Genomic DNA, 12,227 nt, shown 5'->3' on the forward strand with positions numbered 1-12,227 from the left:
CTGCGCCACCATGCCTGGTTTATAAGTATATTTTTAAAGTTTTTTTTTTCCTGGAAATTGATCCCAGAGCCTCATTCATGCTAATGTTTTCCCCCTGAACTATATTCCCATAACTAGATGCATATGCTGTACTATAATCAATGTACTTGAGGTTTCTTCTAGCTCCCACATGCAGCAGTTCTTTGGTAATCCTTAGGGTGTAGCAGTGACAATACACTCAGTCTATAGCTGTAGACTGAGATGATCTTATTGCTTAGGTCAGCCTGACTGACAAGTCTCTGAACTCACCCAGCCTCTGTGATAGCCCCAGAAAGTGTGTCAACAGTCATGTACTTGGTGGAGTTACGGGAAAGTGACTGGGTTATGAATTGTATGGGGAAGTGGGTTATCAAGGCATTATCAAGGGGCTGATAAGGGGAGTGATTATTTTCTTCATTTAAAAAAGTGGGTACAGGTACAGCAGGATAGAGGTTTGCGGGGGTCCTAGGTGGCTAAGTGAATTATTCAGAGACGGGGGTGTGTGTGCATAGCTCAGCCATGTAGTGTTCTGGGTTCCCAAGTTATTCCCTATGCCTGTGCTTGCCTCACATGAATGGAACCACTCCTTAAAAAAAAAGAAAAAAGAAAAAAAAGATTTTTTAAAAATTTGCTTATAAAGTAGCAGGTTTCTGTATGGCTTTGTCATGCAGCCTTAGTTTTGGCTGATTTATCATGTCCCCCCCCCCCACCTTATACTTTTCTACCCCTGGTATTCCCTCTTCTGCCTTTATACACCTCCCAACCCCATCTAGTTACAGATTTGAATGCGTGTAATAGAAGCTTGAAGTTACAGAGATGACCCATCCTGTTTCTACTCTGAGGCGGAACTTGAACTGAAGCTTTTGGTGTCACCTGTTTTTATTTTTTATTTTTATTTATTTATTTTTTTATACATCATATATTTATTGTTTGTTTTCTTTTTTCTTTTTTTTTTTATTAATTTATTCTTGTTACATCTCAATGGTTATCCCATCCCTTGTATCCTCCCATTCTTCTCTCCCTCCCATTTTCCCCTTATTCCCCTCCCCTATGACTGTTCCTGAGGGGGATTACCTCCCCCTGTATATGCTCATAGGGTATCAAGTCTCTTCTTGGTAACCTGCTATCCTTCCATGTCCCATGGAAGCCTTCACTTACCAGGAAACTGGGACAGAGGGGAGGACATCCTATTGGGACTCTAGATGAGAGAAGCATGGGAGAATGGCAAAGTAGAAGGATCCAGAGGGTCCTGGAAATCTACAAGTAGAACATTATGATAGGCAGATTTGGGCCCAGGGGTCCCGCTCAAACTAAGGCACCAGCCAAGGACAATACAGGCGTTAAACTTTAAACCCCTACCCAGATCTAGCCAATGGTCAGAACAGTCTCCACAGTTGAGTGGAGAGTGGGGTATGACTTTGACACGAACTCTGGTGCCTCATATTTGACCATGTCCCCTGGAGGGGGAGACCTTGTGGCACTCAGAGGAAGGATAGCAGGTCACCTGTTTTTATATGTGTTGCATTACATTGCCTGTTCTGTTCTGCTTGCAAGCTAAGATAAAACTCTAGTGATGTAAGGTTGATAAAATTAATCACAACACTGAAGCACTTGAACTCTGGTATGCTAGCGTGTTTCCCTCTGTGTTTTAGCTGCCGTATCAGACAGTGGGAGGGGTGGATCTTAGGTTTGGAGGCACTTGTAGGGAGCTGAGGCTTTAGGGTCTGATATCTCAAGGTGAAGCCAGAGTTACTAGTGTGTGACTTTGAGTGGGTTTAAACTCTTAAGGCAGAGACACTTAAGAGCAGCTACAGGAAGAAATGCTTAAAATCTGGTCAAGTGGTTGGAGGTCAAGGAATGCGCTAAATGTCAGTTCCTCACCTGTTGTTCTGTTAGCCGGTACAATCTGCATTCATACGCTTCCATAACCTAGCTTGGGCCCCTGGCTCTGAACTGGGATTGTTACAAGGTTTCATGCCCTCTCTCTCTTGTTATATGTTGTGTGTAGTGTTGAGTTTCATTGAGTGGGAAGATAGCCTGGAAAGATGTGAGAGGCTCACAGAACCATTGGGGCCTGTCCTCTGGAGTGGTTGCTGTTGGCATTTTGTGCCTGCAGTTTTCTTTCTTTCTTTCTTTCTTTCTTTCTTTCTTTCTTTCTTTCTTTCTTTCTTTCTTTCTTTCTTTCTTTCTTTCTTTCTTTCCAGGGTTTCTCTGTGTGGCCTTGGCTGTCATAGGTTCAATTTGTAGACCAGACTGGCCTGGATCTCACAGAGATTCACTGCCTCTGCCTCCTGAGTGTCCGTATTCAAGGCGTGTGCCACCACACCTGGCTGTGCCTACAGTTCTTCTGTAGGTGCTTGCTTGTAAAGGTAGAAAATAGTGTGCATCTCTTTAAGTGCTTCATGCTCACTGTAGTCTGTCATTTTATGAAAGTTCCCCTTTTTCATTTTCAGATATAACACTTTGCCAAGCAGAAGAACCCTGAAAAATTCAAGATTAGTGAGTAAGAAAGATGATGTTCATGTCTGTATCATGTGTTTACGAGCCATCATGAATTATCAGGTATGTGTTGAATTATGAAGTATGTGTTTCCTTCAATCCTGTAAAAGATTCTGTTGTAGTCAGACTCAGATCTCTCTCTCTCTCTCTCTCTCTCTCTCTCTCTCTCTCTCTCTCTGTGTGTGTGTGTGTGTTGATGTTTGTATCTCTCTTTGAAGTAAAGATCATGATCTAATGAGAGTCTATTCAGAAAAGTCTTATTCATTTTAGCTGTATATTTTGGTATTTGTAATTTATAAGTTATCCTACATTATTTGGGAAAATTTTGTGAGCACCATGGGAAGTGTAAGGGTCCAAAAATCACTGAAGGAAGACCCCAGACTCAAAAAGCATGTAAAAGCAAAGAGCATTTATTCTGCAGAAACAGCTTACATGCAGGGATCAACCATCAATAGAAAATGATGATGCCCCTCTCCCCCCGCCCCCCAGGAAGAGTTTGCAGGCTCTTTTAAAGGCTTCTAGGGGAATCCTATCTGTGGCTACGCTGCTAACTGGGATTGGCCAATGCCAGGGGAGGCTATGTGACTCTAGTTGGAATTGGCTGGTGCCTGCAGAGGCTGGCTGCACGGTGCCTGTGAAGGGTACATGACTCTAGCCATGGGCTAGACAAACAAAACAAAAGGATTCAGTTTACAACTCAGCTCCCCAGGTTGGAGGCTAGATACATAAGGGCCTTTGTTAGCATTCAAACCCAGCATCGGCGTGTGAGGGGAAGGTGTGAAGGCAAGCGTGTCTTCCCCCACCACCTGGGTTTCTCAGTGCTTCGACTAGACAGAGCCGGTCTTCTAAGTACTGATAGTGCTGCAGCCCATAAAAATGTGTCAGGTGCTTACGTTCCAGAGAGGGTAACCAAGGCAGCACTGCAAATATATAGCATCCCATGTTCTAGCGAGGACAACGACTAGAACCAAAGCCAGCCACCACACGGTGCGCTTCTCAGGTTTTTATGCAACCACATATCCCCGTGAGACTGGTAGTGTTACCCTCCCATTTTATTTTTGAGAAAACTGAGAAGTTAAGCAATAGCCTCCATAGTTCATGGCTAATGGATTGTACAGTGTTCGAATCTAGGAAGTCTTTGAACCTAGGGAATTATTACTACTAAGTAAATACTACAGGAAACATACTCAGAAATAGGAATAAAGTGCCATATATATATATGTGTGTGTACACACACACACACACACACACACACACACACACACACATAGTTTTAGATTAGCATCATCTAGGAGAGTGTCACTGGGGAGGCAGTATTTATGAAAAGTAAGTGAGGAGGAGTAAGGAGAAGAGAAGATGGAAGCAGAAACATACCAGGGATTTTTGTAGAATCATATAGGCCAGTGAAAGATACAGCTTTACTACAAATAGAAAACCACCAAGGCCTTCTGAGGGTGAAATGTGACAATCGCTTTAACGGGATCATTATGGTTTCTGTGTTTAGCACTGGCCTTTGTGTGCAGTGGCAGGAGGAGGTAGAATGTTTCACAGGTTGCTGGCAGTAACGTGGGTGAATGTCGGCGGTGGTGTGGTTCAGAATCACAGGAGGAGAGATGAGAAAAGTGAGTAAGTTCTGGATCTCTTTGGAGGGATGGTAAGGGCCACAGCATTTGGTGTGTACTGAGGGAGAAGGTGAATAATTGATGTGGTGCCAAGGGTTCATGCTGGGGCCTGTAAGATGAAGTTGCCATCCACTGCGGGACCAGCAGATTTGAGAAGAGGTCATTAGGAAGTCTGTTTGGTAGACTTTAATTGAGATGTCTATTTAGCATCCAAATAGTGAGCTGAAGCGGGTACTTGGATAAGCCAGTCTGAATACTGAGGTGGAGGAAGTGTGAGGTATTTGAAAGTAATTAGTGTATCAGAAACCTTGATACTGGGCCTAGTGTGTAGAGGGAAGGCAGCCTGGTGGTGATCTTGGCAAGGACAGTTTCAGGGGTGAGAAGTGAAAGGCCTGATAGTAGCTTCCAGAGCACACAGTAAGAGAAAACTCTAGACCTTGAGTGTTTGAAGGAATTTAGCTGGAGAGATGGTTCAGAGGTTTGGAGCAGAGAGTGCTCTTCCAGAGTACCCAGGTTCAAATCCCAGCACCCACATGGCGCTCACAACTGTCTGTAACTCCAGTTGTAGGGGATATGACACCCTCATATAGATGTACATGCAGAACTTTCAGAACATCTCATGGGTTTTTTTTTTTTTTTTTTTTGTCATTTTGAGGCAGGTTCTCAGGTAGACCAGGCTGGCTTTGAACTGATCTCACGCCTGCACTTCCAGAGTGCTAGGGTTACAGCTGTGTGTCACTGTGCCAACTCTTGAGTAGGTGAGAAGGAGTCAGGTCAAGGAGTCAAGTGGAGGGGCTGGCCTCATGTTATCTGTGAGAGGAGATAAGCCGAGCAGATTGACATGCCGGGGAGCTTTAGAAAGTTTTACTTTAGCTTTTGGTTTTTAGAGACAGTGCCTTGCTATGTGGCCCGTGCTGACCTCTAATAGGTTATTTTCCTACTTCATCCTCAAAAGGTGGTGGTGGTTGTTGTTATTATTATTATTTTCTCTTTTGCATTGGTTGAATATATTTTCTCAGTGTGAGAGGAAGAAGAGCAAAGCTGTGTGTGCATTTAGAAAAGACGATAGTTGCTCAGCATATGAGTAGAACAACTTGTTTGGATGGAGCAGTGGCCATTGCTGAGGTGGTGGCGGCAGTGGGAGGTGGAGTAGAAGCAGGGAACGGTCAACCCTAGGTGCATGGTGGGGTCATCCTGCATGCCTGAAAAATTCAGATTTCAAGGCTTTGTCTTTGAAATGCAGAGCAAACTGACCTGGGTGGATCTTGGGAACTCAACCAGGGCTTGGTTTTGTCTGGTCTTCAAAATGATTTAATGAGTACAAAAGTTTTTGAATCGCTTAGAGTACAATCTTTTCCTAGTTTAATAATGAAAAACACTAGCAAGGCAGCCCAGTTAGGGGAAATGGATCCAAAGTCAAGCAACAGAGTCAGAGACAGCCACTACTCCCATTGTTAGGGGATCTCCATGATGGCCAAGCTGCATATCTGCTACATGTGTGTGTGGTGGTGGGGGGCACGCCTAGGTCCTGCCTTTGCGTGCTCTTTGTTTGGTGGTTCAGTCTCTGTGAGTCCCCATGGGTCCAGGTTAGTTGACTCTGTAGGTCTTCAGGTGGTGTCCTTAACCCCTCAGGCTCTCTCATTTCCTTCCTCCCACTCCTCCACAGAAGTCACTGAGCTTGGCCTATTGTTTGGCTGTGGGTCTCTGCATCTATTTCCATCAGCTGTTCAATGAAGCCTCCGAAGACAGTTATGCTAGCATTCTGTTTGCAAGCATAGCAGAGTATCATTAGTAGTGTCAGGGGTTGGCTCTCTCCCATTGCTTAGTCCTGATGCAAACTGATGTGCCAGGGTGGGTTGGTACCCATGGGGGGGGGGGCTCCATTCTCTGAGAAGAAGGGAAGAGGAAAATGGGAGGAAAGGGGGTTTGAGGGTGGGAGAGGGAGAAGAGGAGGGAGGGACCTGCAATCAGGCTGTAAAGTGATTAAATAAATAAATAAATAAATAGATAGAGAAATAAATGGGAAAAAAAGAAAAATGTGTAGTTCATTCCTAAATAATGGGAGGAAGCTCTTGCTCAAAGCACTGTTGTTGGCATCATTTCCATGTTCTGACACTGGTGAGCTCAGCTGCCTTGGTAGAAGACATGAGCTACATGAAGTAGGATTGTCCGTGGGGTTTGGGCAGTGCTAGAAGTTGCATCTAGGTTCCTGCTCATGGGAGGCAGACTCTTCCGCTGAGCTATGCTGCCAGCCCAAGCGCTTGTTGGTTTTTTTGTTTTTGTTTCTGTTTTTGCTTTTTAATTAACATTGAACCTTCACTTGTAATGCTTCATTCCCTTTCCCTCTGCATTTCAGTATGGTTTCAACATGGTCATGTCCCACCCACATGCTGTCAATGAGATTGCACTAAGTCTGAACAACAAGAACCCAAGGTGAGCATCTTCTGTAATGTTCACGTCTAAGTGCTACCAGGGCAGCAGGGAGCTAGTCAGCAGTTTTAAGTGTTTTAGAGTTGAAAAACTTCCAAGAGTGGCTGGCTTCCCCTAGCAGAGAGAGACTGGCCACACACCCTTTGTCTGTGTAGACTCTTCCCTTTGCCCCCCCCCCCCCACCTCCATTACATTCCTGTAGGGAGCAGAGTTGAGCACTAGGAACAGCTCTTGCTCTTTATTCTGATTTTTTACCTTTCAGTCTCTGGGTGACCTGGTTCTCTACATCTCTTCTGAAAATTTTGATGAGCAGGACTGGGTTCTCAGGTCACTCAGGCGTGGAGACCGGAAGAGTCTTGACAAGAGTTTAGCTACAGCAGCTGACACGAACGCTGAGCAGCCCACTGTACTGTAATTTGTGTTTGTTATCGTTACACACGTAGCTTAGTCATGAACAGAAGAAGCACAAACTCAGATACCTGCGTGGGCACCGTTTCCTTTTATGCATACCATCAAGGCCAGAATGGCATGTTGTAGTTATTTTACTGTTTGCTTTTTGGTTGTTGTATTTTATGGTGATTTCTGTATTTCCGCTGTGCTAGCACTATCCTTTAAACACCTTTTAAAGAACTGAATTATCTAAAAACTATTAATTACTCAAAAATGATTATAATTTGGAGCTTTTAATTTAGAAAGGAATACAAATTGTAAAGTCCTGTATACATATTGTATTTGTTGGTTTTGTGGTTGCTTTTGTAGTATACTAAAATCCAAAATAGCCATGCTTCCTTGTCTGTGCCTTCCACCACAGGACAGTCGTTATCCATTTTTCTTAAGACAATTGGCATTGTGGGGTATCAGAACAGTCTTTGTTAAGAGATTGGCAGTAGTTTTTAATTCTAGAATAAAGATGAAATACTAAAGTAGTCTTATGATGAAGGAACAATGCTGTTTCTTTCTTCACATTTTATTTGCAAACTTTGAATTCATCTTTAGCTTCTTCTTCCAAAATGATTTCAGATACAACTTTATTTTCTTGAGTCAGAGAAAATATTTTTATGTTAATACAGCTGTAATCTGACACTTTTCTGGTCTCCAGTGTAAGAAGAAGAAATACTAGAAACTTGTCTTGTGGGATTTTTATGGCTCTGTTTCTGCAAGAGAAATGCAAAACAGGAATTCCAGCTGATTTTGGATTTTACCATGTTATACTCTTGACAGTTAAAACTGACCATCTCACACCCCCTGCCCCCTCACTGCAGACTGCATACTTAGGAAGGCTTAGAATGTGCTGGGGCCTTTAGTTACGGGAGGCATAACGAATGTGCCGGCCAGTGCTGTGTTGAAGGAGCGGTTGACTCATGATGTCTCTTTCAGTGATTTATGTTTTTCTTTCCCCTTCTTGTTTTGACAGAACAAAAGCTCTTGTCTTGGAGCTGTTGGCAGCCGTTTGCCTTGTCAGAGGAGGGCATGAAATAATTTTATCGGCTTTTGATAACTTCAAGGAGGTAGGATGCATGGTTTGATAAGAGTATACAAATGTCTCACATCTGTGAATAGAGTGATTCACCTTTTCGTTGGTTCTAGGACCAAGGGAGCATAAACAACTGATTCTCCCTGAGGCATTACCTAGAGAGCAGCAGTTATTGTAGTTTAGGTGTCTTACATAGCTGAAGAAAGCTTTCTTTGGGTGTCTCATTTCCCTCTCTGTTATAACTTTTTGCAGTATTTGTTCTCTTTTGGAGCATGGGAAACAGGCTTTGATACACATACGTTGAATTAAGGGTTTGTGCCCCTACCCCCCACTCCCCCAGATAGGGTTTCTCTGTGTAATAGCCCTGGCTGACCTGAACTCGCTTTGTATACCAGGCTGGCCTCAAACACACAGAGGTCTGACTGCCTCTGCCTCACGAATGCTGGGATTACAGGTGTGCACCACCTGTGCCTGGCAAATTAAGGTTTATTACGGTGTAAATTTTATGAACTCTTTCATCATTGTTAGTTCTTCTAAACCTTATTTATCTTCATTGCTTTTCTGCATTCTATGTAAAGCCCACCAAACCTGTCAAATAGGGACACTCATTGTAAGATTTTGTAATCCTCAACTGAGAGGTGCTATTGCAGGCATGCACACGCACATGCACACACATGAAGAAAATTTAAAACTGGGTCTGGAGGTTCACAGACCTGCAGTCTGGGGCAAATCATCTGGGGTAGATTGTATGTAAAGTGATGATTTGGCTACATAGTTCCAGATCAGTCTGGGCTGCTTGAGACTCTGATGTTCCCCCCAACAAGAACAACACAACAATGACAGCTACGAAGACGATGACAGTGACAAAGCAATGGACATACTTGGTTGAAATAGAGACTGAGGGCTGGAGATATGGTTCAGTGGTATCAAGGGTAGGTGGTATGGCATTTATCCCAGGTTCTGTTTCCTGCACTAGTGGGAGAGAAGATACACGCCATTACACGTAGATAATATGGAATGAATGAGTCTGCTGCGAAAATATCAAGGCATCTCTAGTAAGGAAGTAGCCAGTTTTCCTTTGGTGTAGTGGGCAGTGCTGTGTCCAAGCAGACTGCCTCTATATACCTAGTGTCTGCCTCACATCCCAGGTCACTTTAAATAGGGAATATTACAAACAGCCCTGGGAGAATGTTGAAGGCACTCAGAGCCACAGGTTCTGATAGAAACCTCAGCCAAGGTATCTCTTAGCCTGGCAGTACTATTTAATTCCAAATACTTCTGGCTTAAGACTCAAGCTAGCAGTGGGTGGTAATAGTGCATGCCTTTAATCCCAGCATTTGGGAGGCAGAGGCAGGCAGATCTCTATGATTTTGAGGCCAGCCTGGTCTACAAATTGAGTCAAGGCTACACAGAGAAACCCTGTCTTGAAAAACCAACCCCCCTCAAAAAAAAAAAAAAAAGACTCAAGTTAGTTGGGCATAGTGGTGCCTTTAATCCCAGCACTTACAGACAGAAACAGGTGGATCTCTATGAGTTCCAGGGCAGGCTGGTCTATATAATGACTTTCCAGGGCAACGGGAGAGGCCAGGTCTCAATCAGTCAACCAACCAGCCAATCTTCCAGTCAAGCTGATTAAAGATGTGGCTCCCGGGGGGGGGGGGGGGGGCCTTCCAGATGCTCTGCCATCTTTACTGAGAGTCTCCAGGAAAGGATGTGGGTATGGTTCGTGAGCACCAGCTCTGCTGCAGGGCAGAGCCAGTTACATGCCCATCTTTCAGGGTTTAATTGTAGAGAGGAACTTCAGATAGCTGGTATACCCAAAGCCACATGGGCCCATCAGTGGGCGTGCTGGACAGAGAGAGGGTTGCTGTGACCCTGTCATGGCTGGGGAAGTTAACCTGTGAGCAGTGGGTGCACACTGCTACCCTTGGTCAGTGGCTTCTCTCCCTAGCCAGTGCCTAATGAGTCTGATACATATCTGTGTTTTTATTGCCAACCAAGGGGACCATCATATAATGCCTTTAAAAGTAAATCTATTCGGCCTCAATGAAATAGTGGTTGAATTCTAAAAGGGTAATGAGTAATTCGGCATCTTTATGTTCACATGTGGCTTCTAAAACAAATTAACTCCAGAGGAAATAATGTATATCAGGTATATGTGTATATATACATTTTATATCTACAAATCACAGGATGATTTTAAAATTCAAGGTAAGTATCATATGTTGCTGATGTAATCCCCAAATCCTCACCGTGAGGCCATACTTGAGAATATCACATACTAAGTCCTATCTACAATGAAAGCGTTTACTTCATACTTATTCACGACTGTAGCTATAATATATCTCCTATCCTGCAATAATAACTTTAATAATAATCTGATTATACTGTTAGTCAAACTATATATTAAAACTATATTAGATATGAATCAAAGCTTGCCCTTTAGGAGATGCTTTGGTTTTGTCTTATCATACTTAATGCGTGGAAGACACACAGGCACATGCACAGTTGAGTCACACCTTCTCATGTAAAGAATTTTGGTGTTAGAATGTGCATGTTTTTAACTGCTTACTTAGTTGAGTAAAAAGGAACTCCTAAATCCAGTCACCGGCAGGTAGTGATGGAAGTGAAGTTATGACCTATGTATGTTTAAAGTTGTAACAAAAGGCACTGTTTCTGGAATCCTCCTTTATCTGTTCTTGTAGCCAATGCTGTTGCTACTTTGTGGGTTCCTTTTTTTCTCCCACCCTTCTTCACCCTGTTTCCACCCTTTTAACCCCCTAATACTAGATAGAAAGAAAAAAAAAAGGATAAAGAGGAAAGGGGGTGTGTCCTTAGTGTTAGACAACTTCCTGTTACTTATGGCTTCCAGTTCCTTGGGGCAAGTTTGATCTTGCAGTCAGGATATCTAATTTCTTCTTGTTGTTGCTTCTTTGCACACCCTCGAGCCACCAACCAGCAACAACTCTGCCTCTGAAGCCTTATCATGCATATACCCTCTGAAAGCCCTGCTTAGTGCTGCATGCCTTTAATCCCAGCACTACGGAAGCAGAGGCAGGTGGATCTCCATGAGTTCGAGGCCAGCCTAGTCTACAAAGCAAGTCCAGGACAGCCAAGATTACAAGAGAAACCCTGCCTCGAAAAACCAAACCAAAATCAAAAACATATACCCTTGGAAAGTTTGCAGATTTTCAAAAGTCACACACTTGCAGAAATATACATGGCAAAACCACACCCCCGCTAGAGCAGGAGACAAATCATAGTTATCTGTTGTTAAGCAGCCTCATATCCATACACCTGGGATTAAAATGGAAACATATACTCTCTCTCTCTCTCTCTCTCTCTCTCTCTCTCTCTCTCTCTCTCTCTCTCTGTTTTTATGTATGTATACAGTGTTCTGCCTGCATGTGTGCCTGCAGGCCAGAAGAGGGCACCAGATCTCATTACAGATGGTTGTAAGCCACCATGTGGTTGCTGGGAATTGAACTCAGGATCTCTGGAAGAGCAACATGGGCTCTTAACCTCTGAGCCATCTCTCCAGCCCCTTTCTATGTTTTGTTTTTTTAAACCAAAATTCTCACTACAGTTCTGGTGGTTTAGGTTCTGTTTCTCTTGGCCTCTACCTTTGCATCTGAGAGATCGTGCCATGGTGGTTGAGCACCCCCACACAGGTGTGTGTTCTTTGCCTGCTGGACAAAATATAATGCTATCCAGATCAGTGTTCCTTGAATTCCTTTCTTTTCTGTCTTCTACCTTTATGTATGTGAGTCAGTTCTTTTCTTACATGTTATAGCAAAGGTGGTTTCCTGTAGTCTTTTTATCCAGAAATGCCATTGGAGACTTCTGGATTCAGGGAAGCTTGCAGGTAATGCTCTATGCAGCGTTAAGAATCTCTTGTAGGGTGCCTGGGCATGTTTTGGTCAGTGTATAACACACATGGTGCGACCTGTGGTAGAGAGGACCATGCCACACCAGAGAATGCTCACCTTTAGTAGTGGCAGGAACTATTCCCTCTCTTTCTTGAGCCAATGTGCTTATTCTGTCTAATTTGATGAGATGTAGGTTAACACAAATGCACAACAAAGCAAAGTGTTTTTGGCTCTTGATACATAGGATCACTCCTTTTCTCATGGTTTGGTTAATGTTAAAGATACTGATAATAACTCTATTTTTAAAGAGCTTGT

General features: G+C 43.5%; 1 protein-coding gene across 5 annotated transcripts in view; it reads left to right on the top strand.

The window, feature by feature from the left end:
- FMNL2 (formin like 2) overlaps positions 1 to 12,227 on the top strand; it is a 276,955-nt gene that overhangs the window by 206,613 nt on the left and 58,115 nt on the right. For all 5 annotated transcript variants that reach the window (XM_084797392.1, XM_084797391.1, XM_084797393.1 and 2 more), the window contains 3 exons: positions 2,472 to 2,580; positions 6,496 to 6,572; positions 7,984 to 8,077. In XM_084797392.1, the coding sequence (XP_084653518.1) occupies positions 2,472 to 2,580; positions 6,496 to 6,572; positions 7,984 to 8,077 (280 nt within the window). The remainder of the gene's footprint in view (positions 1 to 2,471; positions 2,581 to 6,495; positions 6,573 to 7,983; positions 8,078 to 12,227) is intronic.

This window comes from Acomys minous (assembly GCF_964271855.1).
Source record: "Acomys minous genome assembly, chromosome: 10".
Lineage (NCBI taxonomy): Eukaryota > Metazoa > Chordata > Mammalia > Rodentia > Muridae > Acomys > Acomys minous.